Source organism: Centropristis striata, chromosome 2 (assembly GCF_030273125.1).
Source record: "Centropristis striata isolate RG_2023a ecotype Rhode Island chromosome 2, C.striata_1.0, whole genome shotgun sequence".
NCBI classification, from domain to species: domain Eukaryota; kingdom Metazoa; phylum Chordata; class Actinopteri; order Perciformes; family Serranidae; genus Centropristis; species Centropristis striata.
The window spans coordinates 11,365,362-11,384,428 of record NC_081518.1 but is presented as its reverse complement, the minus strand read 5'-3'; the positions used below and the strand labels follow the sequence as shown (position 1 = coordinate 11,384,428).

General features: G+C 39.1%; 1 protein-coding gene and 1 non-coding gene across 2 annotated transcripts in view; both read right to left on the bottom strand.

The window, feature by feature from the left end:
- Positions 1-5,180: 5,180 nt before the first annotated feature.
- Positions 5,181-5,252, bottom strand: trnal-aag (transfer RNA leucine (anticodon AAG)). Its single transcript has one exon. It is a non-coding gene; the product is annotated as a tRNA-Leu (tRNA).
- Positions 5,253-10,469: 5,217 nt separating this feature from the next.
- Positions 10,470-19,067, bottom strand: part of kiaa1549lb (KIAA1549-like b) — a 73,097-nt gene continuing 64,499 nt past the window's right edge. Inside the window, exons 18-22 of the mRNA XM_059353081.1 lie at positions 16,922-17,299; positions 16,743-16,837; positions 16,207-16,355; positions 15,911-16,062; positions 10,470-14,080 (exon numbers count right to left, since the gene is read on the bottom strand). Coding sequence (XP_059209064.1) covers positions 13,817-14,080; positions 15,911-16,062; positions 16,207-16,355; positions 16,743-16,837; positions 16,922-17,299 — 1,038 coding nt within the window. The 3' untranslated portion in view covers positions 10,470-13,816. The remainder of the gene's footprint in view (positions 14,081-15,910; positions 16,063-16,206; positions 16,356-16,742; positions 16,838-16,921; positions 17,300-19,067) is intronic.

The window sequence follows — 19,067 nt, the reverse complement described above, 5'->3', positions numbered from 1 at the left end:
GAAAAAAAAGTTGCTAAAGCTTTATTTACTGTACACGCATGATTCATTTGAACCAGAGCATCTGTTGCAGAGGCACGACAGGCAATAAAATAATCTTAATGTTCTATTCCACTGTGTAGTTCAGAGGCGCCTCAGTTAATGAGACTCAGTCAGTCTGGTTTGGAGTCTGACTTTCAATCCACCACCCACCGAGTTCACATATTAAAATTGCACCACTGGGGTTCAGTCAGTGGAAAACTATGTGTCACTTTCACCCATATCAAATGATATGGATAGACTATATTTCCGGATATCCATTGTCACTAGATCATTTAAGGGTGAAGTGATTTATCATTTGTCTCATTTGTCTCATCAAGACCTTCTGACCAGAGAATCTCTGGTTTCACTTCATTTCACAAGCCTCGTCTATTTCCCCCGGCTTCCAGTCAGCACCTCAGTCTAAATCCAGTTTGAGGGTGATGTGAAAATGCAAGTACACTCCTGAGTATCGGAGTATGGCAGCAGTCCTTTTAGTGTCAGAGACTGTTACTTTCAAGTGTGTTTCCTTGACCTGTCCTTGCACTGACCATTGTGGTAATTACTTAATCTCTGTGCGGATGTCTGCTCAAGAAGGCTGTACTATAATTACTTTAAATAGCCTTTATTAGAGATAATGGACCTTCAGCATTAGATCACATCTAATTACAGCTGCCAAATTAGGCTTTAACTATCTACACTTTACCTGGGAGAGAAGACATCATCAAAAACAAGCATGAGTCGTTCTACAAGTGTTGTACAAATCGATGAATTAAAATGGAGCTTATCATAAGGAGATGGATATAAATGGCACACAAAACAGACAAGCAGAGGACTGTAGACATCTCAAAGGAAATGCTCAAACACTAATGTATTATTTCCCTCGACACAGACATTGAGACACTCTTGGTGTGCAGAAACACAGAACTGATTTGCAATGTGTAGAAATGGCAACAAGATTAGGTAGAGATATGGAGCCATATTTTGTGAATGCTACGTTATCAAACAATTTTCTTTCTGACAGTGGCAGTGCCAGGTTTTAGCTGGTTGCATGCAGCATTTACAATAGAACACCACATTATACTACTTCTATCACTCTGTCCAATTTGGCATGAAGAAGCATATTACTAACAGCATGAGTTTCTTTCTCCTAATTATTCCTTATTTTTTGAAGTGGAAGATTAATTATAAACAGCCACATGTGAAATAATAGCAGGTTCGGTTAAATAGCTGAACAAAGAAGTCAAAATAATGAAATATGAATCCACTATATGTGCAAAATCTACCTCTGGCATATATCATTATCTATATCAGCCTCATGACTGCCCAGGCTTAACCCATGAGCTTATGATCTTTACAGTCTACCCCTGGTGAACTAAGAGCTGCAATATTTTTGTATACCATTTAATTTAATGCATCTTGACACAGCACCAAAGCAGACTTAAGCCTCACAAATACACACAGCTGAATCAGCAACAATCATCCAGAATATCATCAAAACTGGAACATTACTAACTTCAAAGAGGTGGCTACTGTATTAAACCACAGTATATCATGCATTATTGACTGCTGTTCATGTTATTTTGTCCACCCAATGTTACTTTTCAAGCAAGACTGTTCACCCAGTGAATGCACAGCTCTTGCTCTCTGGTAGAAAATCAAATTAGCCATGTTCTGACTAGGCTAATTTACCATTTAGATAAGGATATGCTACGTTCACTGACAGAGAACATTTGTTTGTGTGGCTGTAGGCTGAGCCCTGGTGGGAAAATGCTGAACTACAGATTTACGGCACTATTTGTACAAACAGACACATAAGAGACAAACAAAGATGGAACAATCTGGTTGTGGTGCTGGCAAGACCTTATCTACACCTTTGTGCAGATAAGCTTACACATTAACTCATTTAGCACTTTAAAACATTGAATCAACACACTTTTTTTCTTTTTTTTTATCTTCGGATAAAACATTTATCCTGGAGACTGGCTGAGTAGTTTCAAGTTTATAAAAAATATGTGAGCAGGACTGAGCTTTTAGTTGATTCATCCTTGTTGACATTTAATCTAAATATAAATAATTTAATCGGTTAAAAATGCTTTTTTTTAATTTTTCATATATATGGGAATTCAAATAGGAAACCATTCAAATGTCCAGCACATCTATTGAAGCATCAGGGTATTACAATGTATATATAGTTGGAGGTGACATTTCCTTGATATTTGTCAAATTTGACAAAGTCAAATAAATTTGACAGAATTTTTGGCGCCTTAAAAAAACTGTTCTTGTGGAAGTACCCATGGAGCACTGAGCTTGTAGTAAATCTCGCCCAATGTCAGTTCTTCTGTGTGGAGTATGCATGTTCTCCCCGTGTCAGCGTGGGTTCTCACCGGGTACTCCGGCTTCCTCCCACAGTCCAAAAAACATGCACTTATGTTTAATTGGTGCTCTAAATTGCCCGTAGGTGTGAATGACATGGTGAACCCCACCTTTCTCTCAGTGTCAGCTGGGATCTGCTCCAGCCCCCCAAGATCCAAGTGCGGATAAGGATAATAAATGAATGTATGAATGATGTAATAATATTATTTACTTACAAAAGACGACCCCGTTAAAAGTACAGCAGTGGCAAGCTTGATGGTCAGCAGCAGGAAGTTAGTTGACATGTGGCTGGCTGGTCCACCTCCTCGGGCATACTGGGCTGAGGCATGAAACTCCCGGCCTGAAAATGAGTCCCACTCTGGGCCTGAACAGAGCCATTAACTTGCCTTCGTACATAACAGATTCCCTCATTTGGGAGGGTATCCACCCCTACAAATTCTGGAAAAATATAGAAAAAAAGGTTTATAAGTAGTACATAGAAACATTAAAAATATACTTCTCACATGGATTGCAACTGTTAACAGCATCCATGGAAAATAAAATATTATATCTGGATCTACATTCTTGTGGTTCACTGCTCAGCTGTCAAATAGTTTCTATGCTGGTGTATCTACTCAAGTCAAAATGACACAACAGTATTTTATCTGTCAGTGGCTGTGGTGCTATCGGTCACATCAGGATGGTATCTGGAGTCATCACTCTACATGTCATGTCTGGCTGTTTGGATGAGATTTATGCTTGCCATATGAAATCCTGATGGCTGCTTCTGTACGTGTGTCACAGGTGACACTTTTATATGGTGGCCTCAGAAAACACAATGAGAATACTGAGATTATGCTTTCTATATGCTGACCAGTTATGCAGCAGCTTGTCAAAACAAAACGTGTGTTGGTTCAGTTGAGTTTGTGTGTGTGTGTGTGTGTGTGTGTGTGTGTGTGTGTGTGTGTGTGTGTGTGTGTGAGTGTGGCAGACTAACTGGAGCAGTTTGGGTCTAGAAATTAAAAATGGCTGTCTTGGTTTGTTAAGCCCAGCTCGACATACCATCTGTTAGGTTATTTTATAATATATAAATATAAAACTAAAAAAATTATTGACAAGGGTCAGTTTAGCTAACTAAATTAGGGGGTAACAGCAAATTGGACTGAACGTTAATTGGAACTGTAAATGTAATTTCAATTACTATTTAATGCTACATATTAGTGTGTGTGTGTGTGTGTGTGTGTGTGTGTGTGTGTGTGTGTGTGTCTGTGTGTGTGTGTGTGTGTGTGAAACGTGTATCTGAAGGAGTGTGTGCTCTTACGCACGCATTTGTGTGTGTGTGTGTGTGTGTGTGTGTGTGTGTGTGTAGCGAAAATCGCATTAAGTTACCTGTGCGTGTGTGTGTGTGTAATTAAAATCATGGACTGGAACTTCTGGCCTCAAACATCTCCCTTTTTCAGAAATCTTCCTGCATTTTTAATATGGGAGCCAATGAGGCTGTTGGTGCGTGTTGGTGGCGCATCTGTGCGTCCTACACCCAAACTATAACTCTGACAGCTTTACCAGAGGATTGTGAGTGAGAAAACTAATTTTCCTATGTTTTCTATGTATAAATTATTTCTGTAGAGTGGAATTTGCGGCCTGGAGTGCAGTTTTCAAATTAATTTTTTGACAATTTTTTCTCTCCCTCTACACTCTGGCGATGATGTCACACACTGTGACACGAACATTCTGTGTAATACACACCCATTATAATCTCAGAATTTCTCCACAAATGATCATGGTCATTGAACAGGGATTGATAAAAAACTATATGACCTATCGAAACATGGATTAATACACCGATACACTTGTGTCTACTGTTTAAAGTTTAAATGGAGTCTCTCGGTGAAATTATGCCGGAGAAGTAGACGTTTAAAAAACTCCAATAATTGTTCTTTTTCGCTCCTTTTTTTTCGGCCGTCCTATTCCTTTCAATGCAAAATTTTGGGCAGATTTCGTATTCTGTAGAGAAAAGTAATAGCACACGGATCCTGATCAAACCGTCATGCAACTCTTCAAGTTCTAGGACTAGTAGCGGGATGAAATTGCGTCCGGAAGAGGAAGAAGAAAAAATCCACAGTATAACAGTAGTGCAGCACTGGTCCCTACAGCTATTGCTGTTTGGGACCAAGAGGACCAATTTCTTTGTAAGAAAAATCCTTTATGGATGATTTTTGTTAATAGACACTGTTTAAAATGGAATATGTCCATCACTTTATTATTACCATAGTTGGTAACCGTTTTATAAAAGCAGTAGCTCACTTCAGGCCGTGGTATGTTGTATTATAAGGGCCGTTGTTCGGCCCGACACAAAGCTTAAATGTACAATATGTGGAGACACTTTTTATTTTCCAAAATTCATGACACTTATGTGCACTTGGAAAAGTGATTACATATAAATTCAATTTTATTCCGATTAAAAAGGAAATTCAACTTGATTTTCTTTATTTATTATATATATTTATGTTTCTTTATTTCTAGATTTACAGAGAATTTTTTTTATATTGCAGTGAAATACAAGGACACGGAGAGGAAAGTGTAAGGGCCAGCATTTTTTTTTTAAATAATTGAAACACAAAGATTAAAGGCTGTGTAAAAAATATAATGTAAGAATGTGATGTGAGCTGTGAGAATGCTTTTAAATTTATGCAGAAAAAAACATTTTCATGCCTAGAAACAAATGAACGGTGGACACTTCAACAACAATACATTGGAAATGCAGTTAGAAATCAGCACATTATGGGATTTTAACCCTCCGATTACAAACTCAGCAGAGGATGGTTTCGATCCATCGACCTCTGGGTTCTTGGCCCAGCATGCTTCCACTGCACCACTCTGCTATTAGTCATCAAGAGTTATTAAAGTAAAAATATATTGTTAATTGTGAAATGTACATTAAACTCAATTCATCCAGAAAACAGATAAATATGCAGAGTGAAGTTCAGAACAAGGACATTTTTTTCTAGACTTCAAATCAAGAGCTTTTTTTTGCATTGTCGTTCAAAAAATAATAACCAGGTCATGGAGCAAGTCCGGCAGAGGGACACTGACCTAGCAGAACAAGAACAGAGCTGGGAGGCCAGGGAAAGAGGGATGAGGGAAGACAGCAAGTTCCTGGAGAAGAGGTTCATGGACCAACTGGCCGAGACAAAGATCTGGCAGGACATCGCTCTCGACCAATACAGCAAGAGGAAAGGCTTCTTGTTTTTCAAGAAGAAGGTCGATGACAGAGATGCGGAGCTGCAGAAAATGAAGAGGAAAATGCAGGAAAAGGAGCTGGAAAAGAAAGAGAAGGAGAAGAATAGGATTGTCTATGACGATAAAGTGGTTGAGGAGGCTGCTGCCTGTCAGTAGCTCTCTCTTCCTCCACTCCTCTCCCCCTCTCCCTCTCTGACAATCTCATGTCGGGTTTTCACCTGGTGCTCAGGTTTTCCCATAAATATATAGGCTAATTGAACACTCTGAATTGGCCCAATGTATATATTTATAAAAAAAACTCCTCTCCCCCTCTGCACCATCTGCTTCAACACATGCTTCTCATGTAGGGTTTTCTCCTGGATCACTCAGGTTTTCCCGTAAATATATAGTCGGCTATATATATCGAAAAAACGTAGGGTTTCCTCCTGGATCGCTCAGGTTTACCCGCAAATATATAGTAGGCTATATATTATGAAAAAAGTATCTACTGTAGGGTTTTCTCCTTGATCGCTCAGGTTTTCCCGTAAATATATAGTAGGCTATATATTTCGAAAAAACATAGGGTTTTCTCCTGGATTGCTCAGGTTTACCCGCAAATATATAGTAGTCTATATATTTCGAAAAAAGTATCTACTGTAGGGTTTTCTCCTGGATCGCTCAGGTTTTCCCGTAAATATATAGTCGGCTATATATTTAGAAAAAACATAGGGTTTTCTCCTGGATCGCTCAGGTTTACCCGCAAATATATAGTATATATTTCGAAAAAACAATAAACCAATCTAGCCTCTGATGAGACACGCTGGTGCAGCATCAGTGCCGGTCCCAAGCCCGGGTTAATAGAGAGGGTATAATATTGTGACATTATGATGCAATGGTTCAAAAAACACTTAAACTGATAAACAAAATGAATTTACAGAATAAAAAACGTTCCAAATGGTATTTTACATACTGTTTTGTAATCAACATGTGACCCTCATCACGTCATGATGGGCTGATGATTATTTTTTTTATTTTTAATATTCACTGAAGTTAATTATTAACAGACAGTTATATATAAAATATAAACTAATATAATTAAATAAATGAACAAATAAGGCTATGAAATGAATCCTAAAACTATCTGAAAGGACAACATCCCAAGAGCATTTTTTTTTTTTTTTTTTTTGGCAATTTTGCATTTAAAATTAATAATTATTCAATTATATTTTGAAAGATAATGCACAAAAAAAAGCACTTGATTTGAAGTTTAGGGAAAAAAAACGTCCTTGTTCTCTGCATATGTATCTGTTCTCTGGATAAATTGAGTATAATGTACATTTCCTCAGCACAACACTTTTTTTTTCTGGAGTGTTTAACAATTAACAATACTTTTACTTAAATAAGTATTGATGACTAATAGCGGAGTGGCTAAGTGGAGGCGTGCTGGGCCCACAACCCAGAGGTCGATGGATCGAGTCCATCCCCTGCTAAATTAAAGGCACAATAAATAAATATTGTAAAGTATATCAATGAGGACAATAAATAGTTCTTTTATTTTGGAAATGGCATTTTCAAAGGAACTTATAATTAAGATTTTATTTCTTTTGCAACAACTTCTTGTTCTCCTGGGTTTCCTGACCCCTCATGCTTTTATTCTACTAAAGACTGACTGAGATATAGTTACTGTGTGGGGCTTTTACTTTGAAAAACAGCCTTGGCCTTGGTTTCCATTTCAAACACAGTTACTGAATTCTGATTAACTATGAAGCGTTATTTACTTTGTGGGGCTTATATTTTGAAAAACAGCCCTGTTCTGGGTTTCCTGTCAAGGCACACTCACCTCATGCTTTTATTCTTCTTAACTGTAAAGTATAGTTACTTTGTGGGGCTTTTATTTTGAAAATCAGCCCAATACTGCGTTTTCACAAATCCTTTCAGAATTCATATTGGGTCTGAGGTGCATCTCAATAATTTAGAATATTGTAGAAAAATGTATTCATGTCAGTTATTCAATTTAAAAAGTGAATATATAAATAGATTGCTTTATATATTTTGTATTTATTGTTAGGCAATTATTTATGCATCAATAAATATAATTATTGATGCATTTGCCCCGAGCACTGGTCCCTACAGCTATTGCTGTATGGGACCAGTGCTCGGTGCGATTGCCCCGTGGCCCTAATTAGTTTTACATGGATAAATAATAACAATATATAACAGTAAAGAAATAAATTCAAAAATAAAATGAAGACAGAAAGAAAAATAAACTATTATATCATTTTAGTTAGTGTTTACAAGTTTAAGCATATCTATATAATTTTCAAACTCACACATGAAACCACTAATGCTCCTCTTTCCTACAGTCTATGTTCTATAAACAGCACTATCTCTGTCGAGGCCAGTTTCAAGCCTAGTAATGATTCGGCATTCATAAAATTTGTTGTAGAAAATGTTAAAACAATAAACTCACCTGGTCGAAGAGGGAGTGGTTTCCTAAAGACAGAAGTAACTTGATGGTGCACGGTTCTTCCTCGCTCGCCTACTAGATCATCACAACTCACTGCACTGCACTCAGTGCTGCCACTGGTGGCTGGATTTGAGATTACAACAGCCAATACTCCGAAGGAATAAATAGGGGATTTTCTGTAGCTGTTTGCAGGATTTAGTGACATCCAGCGATGAGGTTAGAAAACTGTAGCCTACCTTATCCTTTCCAAGCGTGTTGGACAAATATGGTGGCCTCCAAGTAACTCGAATAAACTCTAAAGCTCTCTCTAGAGCTAGTGTTTGTGGTTGTGTGTGCCATAGATTTATAAAGAGAACTGGACAGTGCATTGGAGGCAGGAGCCGGTTTATTCCTATGAAAGATGTGTAATTGCCTTATATACCCAACTTCCATGTGTGGGATTGCCCAGATTTTCTTCATCATTGTGCCCATGGAGCAAGCACACTAGAGGCTTATGCCTGTCAAGCCAACTACATCCAGTTTAGTGCTACATTAACTTGAAAGGGAATAAAAGGTCCCAATAAAACAAAAAATCAACAGATCCCTCTAAATCTTATACACTGCTCCTTTAAAGGAATTATAGGTTCAGTGGACGTCAAACCCTTTCTTTTAATTTCTGGTAAGGTGATGTTTCTTTCAGTTAGTCTTCCAATGGGTGCAGGTGGAGCTGATGATCAGGGAGTCTGTTATGTGGCTCCAAAATTAGGGAGTAATTGTGAAGCACAAAAGAAAGACCTAATAGGGAGGAAAGGATTCTTCATACGCAAATAAAATGACTGGTACTTTTAAGAAGGAATATGTAAATCCACTAAAATGCATTTAAGATCAAAGTAAAAATTATCAGTTAAAATGTACTGAGTAAACAGCCTCACACCCTCACTGAAGGTAAACTTTCTAAAGTGAATGTAGAAGTCACAGCTGGAGGATCTACCGTGAATCTTTTAGCATTTATCCAGACCCACTCGGCGTGTATGGACCCTGATTGGCAGGCAGCCTTATGTGAGAAAACAACACGAGATGAGAGTGGTGGGGGGCTGCATCCTGTGGGGAAGCAGGCTGATGATTCTACCGCAAGGACAACAAATAATGATGAAGGAACTTCATGAGGCCCAGAGATTTCAAGGATGAAGGCCCGCAGCTTTGATGGTGAGAAAAATGGGTGCAGATTTAGAGTCTGCAGTCAGACATGCCACGCATGCCAACTAACCAAACTATTTCAGCAGCAGAACCACAGTTGCTGAATCGACCACGGATGAGAATTAATTTCGATTTTTAAGGGCTTGTTTTGGGTATGGTGCTTCTGAGCATTCTAAGCTCACCCAGCGCTGTCTATAATTTTTGGTAAAATTAAGAACTGTCTTCTTCACCCACAGAATCCCTGCTGTACACAGACTTCAAACACTTCCTTAAAAGGAATGTTATCAAGCATGTAACAGCAGCACCATGGTATCATCATCCAGTGGCTGCACTGAGCATGCAGTGCAGGTGCTCAAATATGGCATCAGCAGGAGGGCATTTAAACAAAGTCATCTAGGTTTCTGCTGAAATATCAGTCCACGCCTCTAGATCAATACTGGAGCCACACCTGCTGAGCTGCTAATGAACCAGAGGATCAGGACTCAGTTGGATCTGTGTGCATCCTTCAAAAAATTTTGAGGGCTGAATGGAACCAGGCCAAACAAATAGAGCATCATTACAGATGTGCCCAAGAAACAGTATTATGTACAGTAGGAGAGGGTATGTGGGTAACAGTTGTTTCCAGGAGCACTGGAAGCCGTTGAAGCAACCGAACCAGTGCTCTTGGAAAGTGAAAATTCATGAGGACATTTGGTGAAAAGTAGTCCAAGTTATGAGACTAACTCCAGTCTCTAAGTGAGAGCTGATATGTGAATGCAATGAGTTCTCTTATAGTCATTACAGTACAGCAAAATACCTAAAAGTGTGTGTATTCTGCGTCTCAGTGAAACTTCAGCATCATGGCTGACAGCAGGTCATTTAACAGTACACAAATACCGACCTCTAAATGCCTTCGTCTTCAATCATTAATCTGCCTCCTGGAGCAAGGGAGCTTTTAGTGTTATGCTTTGAAATACAAAAGACTTTTAAAGTCCCTGTGGTGTAAATAGGTGGTAATAATAATCAATCCAACTACTAATTAGATGTAAAATTGTATTACAATAGCATACTAAATACCAGAGAAGGCTATATGAGTGGAGCAGCAGTGCAACACTTGCTTTAACTTGTTTTATACTGCTCATCAGGACACATGGCATGCAGAGTAAAAGAGGTATTGAACACACGGATTGATGATTGATTCTTCTAATAAAACCTTTTATTTAATTTTAATCATGTAGGCTAATATTTCTTTCATTCTCCATCTGCCCCACAGTCTCGCTGTCAAATCAATCTCTGAGGAACATCAAATATAACAAGATCAAGCAGATGAAAAAGGAAATGAGAAACCAGTCAGGAAGACAAAAAGACATAGATTTTTTAATAGGTTTAGCTCACTTCATGATTCATTTTATAGAATAAATACTCATTTCTCTAAACCAATAAACCAACCTAAAACCCTTGTATTTAAGAATGCTAAGTTTTCTCAGTTATCCAGCATGAGAATGTGGAAAGGTGTTCACTTCTGGTATACACAAAAAATGGTTTCACTGTATTTCGTACAGTTCTTAAGACATTAAGTGCTCCTCTGAATAATGGGTAAAAGGAATATCGGGAAAACAAGCAACAACAAAGTTCTTGTTGAGTTTAAGACATACAGTATTTCCTTATACCTACTTAGACACCAACAGGCATGAGTATAAAATAACTTTTCTTGGGCGACGGGGGGAGGGTTCGTTCAAAAGTCAGAATGCAAAAAGGGTAAATTCGTTCAGGACTGCTGTGGAAGCAATACTGTTCTATGAAAGAAAATAATGATTTCAAGGCATTTTCACTCATAGTTGTCTTTCATATGTCACATCTGCCATCTGTCTTATGACAGCATTGATTATAATAATCAGCAAAGCATTCCATGTGATTTGCAATAATATATTAAAAGTAGGCAATCTATAGCATCTGAATGTTTGTGCAAACATATTACAGCACCCCTGCTATAGGCCTACATGCACTCATCTGCAGTCAGTCCAACTTTCCATCCCCAAGCCAGCAATTCTGCATTAAGAATTCATCATAACCTATTGAAAGCTTTTATGCCACAGTGAAATATGAGTACGAGTCTTTTCCAAGAGAGATGAATTGCTTTCATGTGTGCAGTGATTTAATGACTTTTGTTTCATGGGAGTTTTATTGAATGCTTTATAGTTTTGTTTTGTGCAGTGCCCTGGTGTGGTGGCAATAAAATAAGGTGAAAAAGCTGTTTAAGGTGGACAATTAAGTGATTCAGATCAAATAAGTGCGGCTTCAAGATATTAAAGCATGTGATCAAAAAGATTAGCCGGATGCTTGAATGTCTTGATCTAACACGAAATAAAGAGTAGACCTCCTTCTTTCATGTTGCTGCTGGAATACTACTGGAAGCGTGAGTCTCCTTTATTCTAGTAGCATTCTGAAAGCTCTGTCTTTTGTTTAACATGTACTTTAATTGCATTTTTATCAAAGAACTGTATTCTGTCAGCACTTTATATTGCACTTTCTATCACATTGGATGTCTGGGTCCTAACCCTTAATTACTGTCTTTTATCCGTGGTTGCCTTTGTCATGTTCTCATGCCTGTGTGGATGATTGGAAACATAACTGACATTGGTGACTCATGTGAAGAATTAAAATAAATTTGCGATAAATACATTTGCTTTTCAAAGATTAGTGTCTGCCTCAGCATTTAAGCTCTTTGCACCTTACAAACTGGATGATTCCAGGACGTAATCATGCTCCACAACATATACTGCATACATACAGTCTACAGTATATACTGTATATATACAATTATGCTCCACACTGATATATTCACATTGAGCATACTGCTTCCGAAAGTGCTGTGCTGAACACTCAATCTGAGTTGACTCTCTGGCAGACATTCACAATGTTCCACAAAGGTTTGTGCACTTATAACTTCTTAGAACAGGAGTAGTGATCTGGGACCTCTTATTAGGTCAATAGTTTACATGAACTCTGTTTTGTACTCATGAAATGCACCCATTGAGACCATAAAGATGTCTTAAGGCCAGTAAACAAGTTTTTATAGTTCAACTTTACAAGAAACTGTGGCACTACTCCGAGCAGCAAACAGAATTGTTTTGTCACAAAGGTTTTCGGGGTTGTGTGCATTGAATCATCTGTGCATCTTAAAACCACTGGGCGAGATATAAAACTGCTACTCTGTGCAAATATGAATTAACTTTCTCGGGTGGGTTTCTGAAAGCCAAAGTGCTTCTGTGGTTTTCTTCAATAAAGAAAAAATAGATAGTTACGTAAATGTTTTAAAAGTGACGGTTCACTCCAAAATCAAAAATACATATTTTTCTCTTGTAGAAGAACCTGTAGTTCTATTTATCAATCTCAATTGTTTTGTTTTAGTTTGCAAGTGTTGGAGACATGGGTCATAGAGATGTCAGGCTTCTTTAAGATATAATAGAACTATATGGCACTGTGCCTGTGGTGTCTGGTGAAATCATAACCCTGTTACTCAATATAATCCACTGAATTGTTGTAGGTAGTTTTACATAGAGACTATTTTCTCTTTAGTATAGTTCCTACATGAAGCTGCTCACAACAAGGTCAGCTAATTATATCTCCAACACTTGGGAAATTACACTAAAACAATCTAGATTGATGAATAGAACTACAGATAAGAGAACAATGTGTATTTTGATATTGGGGTGCACTGTCCCTTTAAGTATTCACTCATTATCAACCATTTCAACATACTTTGTGCAAACTCAAACAAATAGATAGCTTCTCTTCTATTTTAGACGCATATGTTGTAAAGGCAAACAGTTCCATCTATGTGTTACATCACAATGGATGCAACTGAAGAGGAGTTGAACATAAAAAGGCAGATACATACTATATATATTCTTTAGACCATTTGTTATTTACTAGGAAGTACTTTAAATCTCTAAAAATCATTAGATAATCAAGGACAGTCAGTGTTTGTTGTAAGTGTTATGTCATTATGTGATGTTAAAAGAAACTGAAGATTTGTGAAGTGGTAGTTTGCTGTGCGATGGATGCTTGAATGAACGGATACTGATGTAGCCCATTTTGTTGAAGCTAACGGTCTATAAAACGAGATAAGATACATGATGTCCTAATACTGTACATGCTCATATACACTGTGGTTTATACTTATACCATCTGACAGGAAGCATTTGGCCCTCTCAGTACAGACAATAATGCTACTTTTTCTCTCTTCTCAATTGATTCTGATTCACAAAAAAATGTCTTATCTTGGAAAAAATTATATTTTCCATATTTAGCGTATCCTATTGACATATCTACAAAGAAGAGATGTATGTAGTTACTTGGGACATCATCGATTGAGGATGGCAGGGTTTTTTTCTAAAAATAAAACATAATATTTTCTGCTTCTTTAAGTCAGGAGCTGCAAAACACCAACGGTGAGAAGAAATCAATCAGTGGGTAATCAGTGGGTAAAGTCCATTTTACAGTACAAACATCAAAAATGAGTCTGAAGGAGCACCGTCTTTGTATGCTTCTGTTGAAGACCAATGCACAGTTAACCATCTCCCGCACACACACACACTAAAACTAGAACTCAAAGACGTCATTCTGCTTCTTTGCCAGCTTGGCCACCTCCTGCCGGATCGCCTGCACAAGTGCAGAGGTGGAGAGGCTGCTCAGGGGCATGCTGTCCATGTTTTTCACCACCTGGGGCAGGCTTTGCTGGGATGCTGTGCTAGGAGCAGTGGGCGGCTGCTCCAGTGCCGGGCTGTATTGCAGGGATAGCCTGGTGGGGCTCCCCTGTGGGTAGCGAGGATGAGGAAAAGCCTCTACATACCCAGGCAGGGGCACCTGGAAAACAGGGTGGACATGAAATCAGTATTACAGCAACTTCATAATACTATTACTACCCACGAAAAAAAATGCCAATTTAGATAATTAGAAGGATACAGTATATGCGATAGGTTTTTATTTTGCTGAGTGAACATTTGTTCTTGCACCACTATTCTAGAAAGAATCAAATGGGTGATAAGGGAAACATACACAATTGTATCAGGGAAACATCATTATGAATGAACAAAACTTACAGGGAAAGTGATGAGTGTGGAGCTCTACTGTGTGAGTGTTATGATATTGAAATGGACTTTGGTTCAAACTGTGTTTGAACTCCAAAATGGACTACATTTGAATGTTGATAAAAAATCGAAGTGTCAGATTTACACCACAAAAAGAAAAAGAAAAAAGTAATAAAAAGTAAAATAGGTGTTCATTTAGGAAATGTGCTCAACTACCCCGGTATTTTGTTGTGTCCAACGGCAGCCATAAATTCAGATCAGCAAATGGTTTCTAAATGACACTGGTTCTGCAAAAAGACACTGCGTGAAGGCATCTGGTTGAAACAGGCAAACAGACAGGGAAAAAAAGAGAACATTCCATACAAACAAGGAGACTCCTGTGCAGGGGAGGGGAGGGGAGGGGAGGGTCACATGGGTTATAACAGATCTGACAGGACGAATGGAACCGTTCTAATTTTAATGAAAAACAGCGGAGGAGGAAGGAGGAGGACTTATGTCAGTGCCATAGTGAGATGGTCTGAAAAAGACAATGTTTTAATACAGAGACAATCTCGCCTACACATAACAGATATATTTCCCTACTGATCTTCCTACTTTGTGTTTCTCAGTGTTTATTCCTTTTTAGCTCTGGCTGTTGCAGTGATGTAGCTCACTTTCTGGCTCCATAGAGTGACCAGAAGCAATGGGATAAACCAGGAGGTAAGGGTGAGCTATTATATTAGTGAGCTATATATTGTTTGTTTTATTAGTCTGAATTATATTGAAAATTACATAATCAGGAGTTCTGGATTGTATAAAGCTAGAAAACTGTCTTATTGGAAATTAACAATACTTACTGATTGAGTCTAAACTTACTATTACACTAACAAGGGAGAAACAAATTACTTTTCCTTTTCTGCTAAGGACACTTTTAGCACTTTGGATATAACTTAACTTCTGCAAGAAATTTCACAATAGTCACTTAGAAAAGTTTATTTTGCGATAATTAAAGGTTTAATTATTAATTACATTACAGAGACATGGAGGTGCACTGGGACAAATGCACTGGGACAAATGCTTGAAAACCGGGAATCCCCAAGTTTGATCAAGACAGCTGGTCACATTTTTGCCTGATTCACACTACACGACTTTCAGCTCACGTCGTCAGCTCACTGAACTGTTCAAATACAGCACATAAGTATTGTTCCTATTGCCATGATCTTTTCCTAAGTTCATATGTTTTGTTGCCTAAAACCGAAGCATAGAGCTACACATCGAGGTTTAAGTGATGCCAAAGGGGCCTGACCAAGATTCTGTATGTGACCAGTTGTGAATGAGAAAAAGTTGCACAGACAATCCCATGCCTATTTTTCCCCTAAACCTCTTGCACTCTGGAATGTTTCTGCAACCGAGTGGCAAGCCTCTACTTTGAACATGTGATACACTGCACTTGAGCACATATATGCCAATTTGACTCTGATCTGGCACTCTGATCAGGACTTCAGTTGTGTAGTGTGAACTAAACATTACTCTATCTCTTTAAATTGTTCATCTTTAGTTATTCATATAGTTATTGTAGGATAATAGGATCGGGTGCTTCCGAAGCAGGCAAAGTAGGTTCCCTTACAGAGTCTGCCCACTGTGGCGGAACATCCTCAGGTTCAGGTGGATAGGACATCCAGGAGGGACTGTGGTAGGAGGTGGTTGGTGTGGAAACAAAGTATTCTGAGTAGCCGGGCCTGGTGGCTGGGATGGCGTAGACGGCTGTTATTGGGTTTCCTACAGAGAAGAGAAGAGAGGCTTACATTCACTGACGAACTTTTGTCAAGGGACGTCTTACTGTTCTTGAAAAATGTATGCTGGCATGGAAAAGTGCATTATGTGTTTCTTTTAAAATCCAGAGTTGTCTCCTTGCATGCTTACCTGAGTAGTTGGACACAGGCTGCTCTGCAGTGATAGATGGAAGTGCTGCTCTAGTTGTTGGCCCATATGGGTTGTTGTCATGTTGACTCTGCATTTCAATGACAGATGTCTCTGAGCTCCTTCCCTTAGGCCCCAAGTCAGAAGTCGAACTAAATTGGATGGAGATTGGAGAGACATAAATGAAGAGTTACTGAAATACCCTGTCAGTACCACTAGATGGCAGACACACTCCATGTGGAAAACTCTGTACCTCATTGACATTCTTGCCATCTCTCAATGCACTAGTTCAATATTCAAATTTAAACAAGGCCTAAAATCACCCTGGCTACAGCACATTACCTGGTGCATATCTAGTCCCAGAACATGAATTTGAATGTGAATAAATGTGGAATATCTAATGGGCTTTGGGAAGCTACAGACAGTGTGTAGATTGTCTATGTCTGCATGCGTGTGTGTGTGTGTGTGTGTGCGTGCGTGCGTGCGTGCGTGCATGCGTGCGTGTGTGCGTGTGTGTGTGTGACCTATTCAAACCTTACCGTCTTAAGGAGGTCCCAGGAGGAGGTCCAGTGCGAGGCGGTAAAGGGGGAGGAGATCCCATGGCCATCTCAGGAAGCTGGGTGAAGCGAAAGGCCTTAAAGAGATAGTGAAAGGCATTTAAGGTTACATAAACTCTAACACAGTTCTTAAGAGAGGGGAAAAATCTCATCCAACTTACCGGTTTGGGCAGGCTGCATTGATATATTTCTGAGCCGTAGGATGGTACCCACTGCAGGCCTCCCCGCCCAGAGCTCATTGTACCCGGGGCGCTGGTCACCACGTCTGCATAGGGGAGGGGAGGCGGCGCGGGGCTGTAGTGGTCAGGAGGCGGATTGTGGTGATGGGAGTGCCTTCCGGATGTGGACTGCCCCCCTGAAGCCAGGCTGAATGCCTCCTCCAGCAGCAGGTGCATCTGCTGTCGCACTTCATCAATGGACGGCTGTGAGCTCAGAGTGGATGTCTCCGAGTGGCCTTTCAAGCCCCGGCCATACATGTATGCAGCCCGTGGCCCAATTAGACGGTCGACATTCGTCTCCTCGATCAACTCAGGCTCAGTCTGAAACATGTACAAACACATTCACAAGAGGATATGAATTGAGACTCAACACAATACTTAGAAACAGTATAAACAACAGTGATTTTGGGGACACCAGGGGCATCAGCAAATTGTATGATTTTTTTATTTTTTATAATAAGATAAAATAATTATTTTTATTGTTATTATTAAATATAATTTTTTAGTAATACAAGGCCGCCATTAAAGTTGTAATAACATATTTTTTTACCTCTTTCCATTAAACTATTGTAACAATGTGATTTATTGTATTATCAATTGTATATCTTCTCAAAATTTTTATGAATAAATCTCTTCTAAACATATCACCATGAAAATTAAACCACAATTAACAGAGGATTGTGTCTGAAAACAAAATTATTCCAACTTTATGGGCAACCGTGTATATAGCATATTAAACTATCTTCGCCACACCTGCCTTTCTAATCGCCAAAATATCATTCATCATGTCATACCTGAATGTTGGTAAACTAAATTGATAACAAAAAGTGCTTAAATTTGATTATGGATATGGCTTAAGTGGGTGAATCTGTAGCAGTGGCCACATGGGAATGTTCTGATTTACAGCTGCATCACACATCAGAAAATGAAACTTCTCCTTGCTGAATTAGCAAGATATCAACAGATGCACCTTGAAAAAGCTGGGAAGTTACAAGCTCTATAACATCTCCTGTCATTCTCTCAGTGGGTTGTTGACAGGGTGCTGACTGAGCTAGAAGAGGCTGTTTAATGTTACGCAGAGTTCCTGAGAAAAGTCAGCTGGAAGAGTGTGATCCAGCTGTGTAACTGCCTGGTCACAGTAGGTTCAGCCAGAAGCACCAGGCTCTTTGTTTCAGTGAGTGCTAACCTGCACTTTTCTGCAGCAATCCAACAACGGTTAAGCAGTTCCTGGAGGTCTATTGTATGTGTTCTAATGCTATTCTGTATCTTCCCTCTCTGTTGCTTATCTTCACTTCAGTATACATGGTTTAGCCATCACCCTGTATCACATGTATATTTATTGCATCGTCATCTTAATTATTAATCTGCTACCTCACTGTATTTTTCCCACCCTCTTTCTCACATATTTTTCAAAGCCCCTCCATCTTTTCAGACCCTGTACTCTTTCCTTCTGTTTCCATCTATCCAGTCCTTATATTCAGTGATAAATGAATATGAGTTGAGGCTGTCCTACTTCCTGTGCGAATAAAGGGTAGCCACAGGAGACCTAGCGTAGTGCACCTCATAAATCAGCCCGCCCTGCAACACGGAGCGGATGAGGCTCGCATCTGCAGTGAAGGGGCCTGCAGCCACACTAGACCTTTTATAATCAAGAGGGCCAGGAGTTCTGAAAAAGGACCATGTAGCTCGTACTGGCAGCTAATGTGCCATATTTGTGACAGAGCTGAACAGTTGGCTGCTCAGAGTTTAGCCACAGCAAATGGCAAACTGACCAAGAGTCATGACAACGGGAGGTCAGTATAAAGGGATTAGTATTTGTCTGTATAACCTAATTTGTAGAGCTGGTCAAGAGTCATCTGTAATATCATTCAGAAGTTTGTAATGTTAAAACCTTTGGCCTTTTGCTCAGTGTAGCACCCTGTTGTCACAAGAGCCAAAACAAATGTATATTTACATTAGCTGTGACCGCATACATGCATGCATTCACACACACACACAGCCTCACTTGACCTCCGGGGCTTAAGTAAAGGGGGCTGGACTAAATCACATCAATGAAAAAGGAACTCTGCCAAATCCAATGACGCCTTCC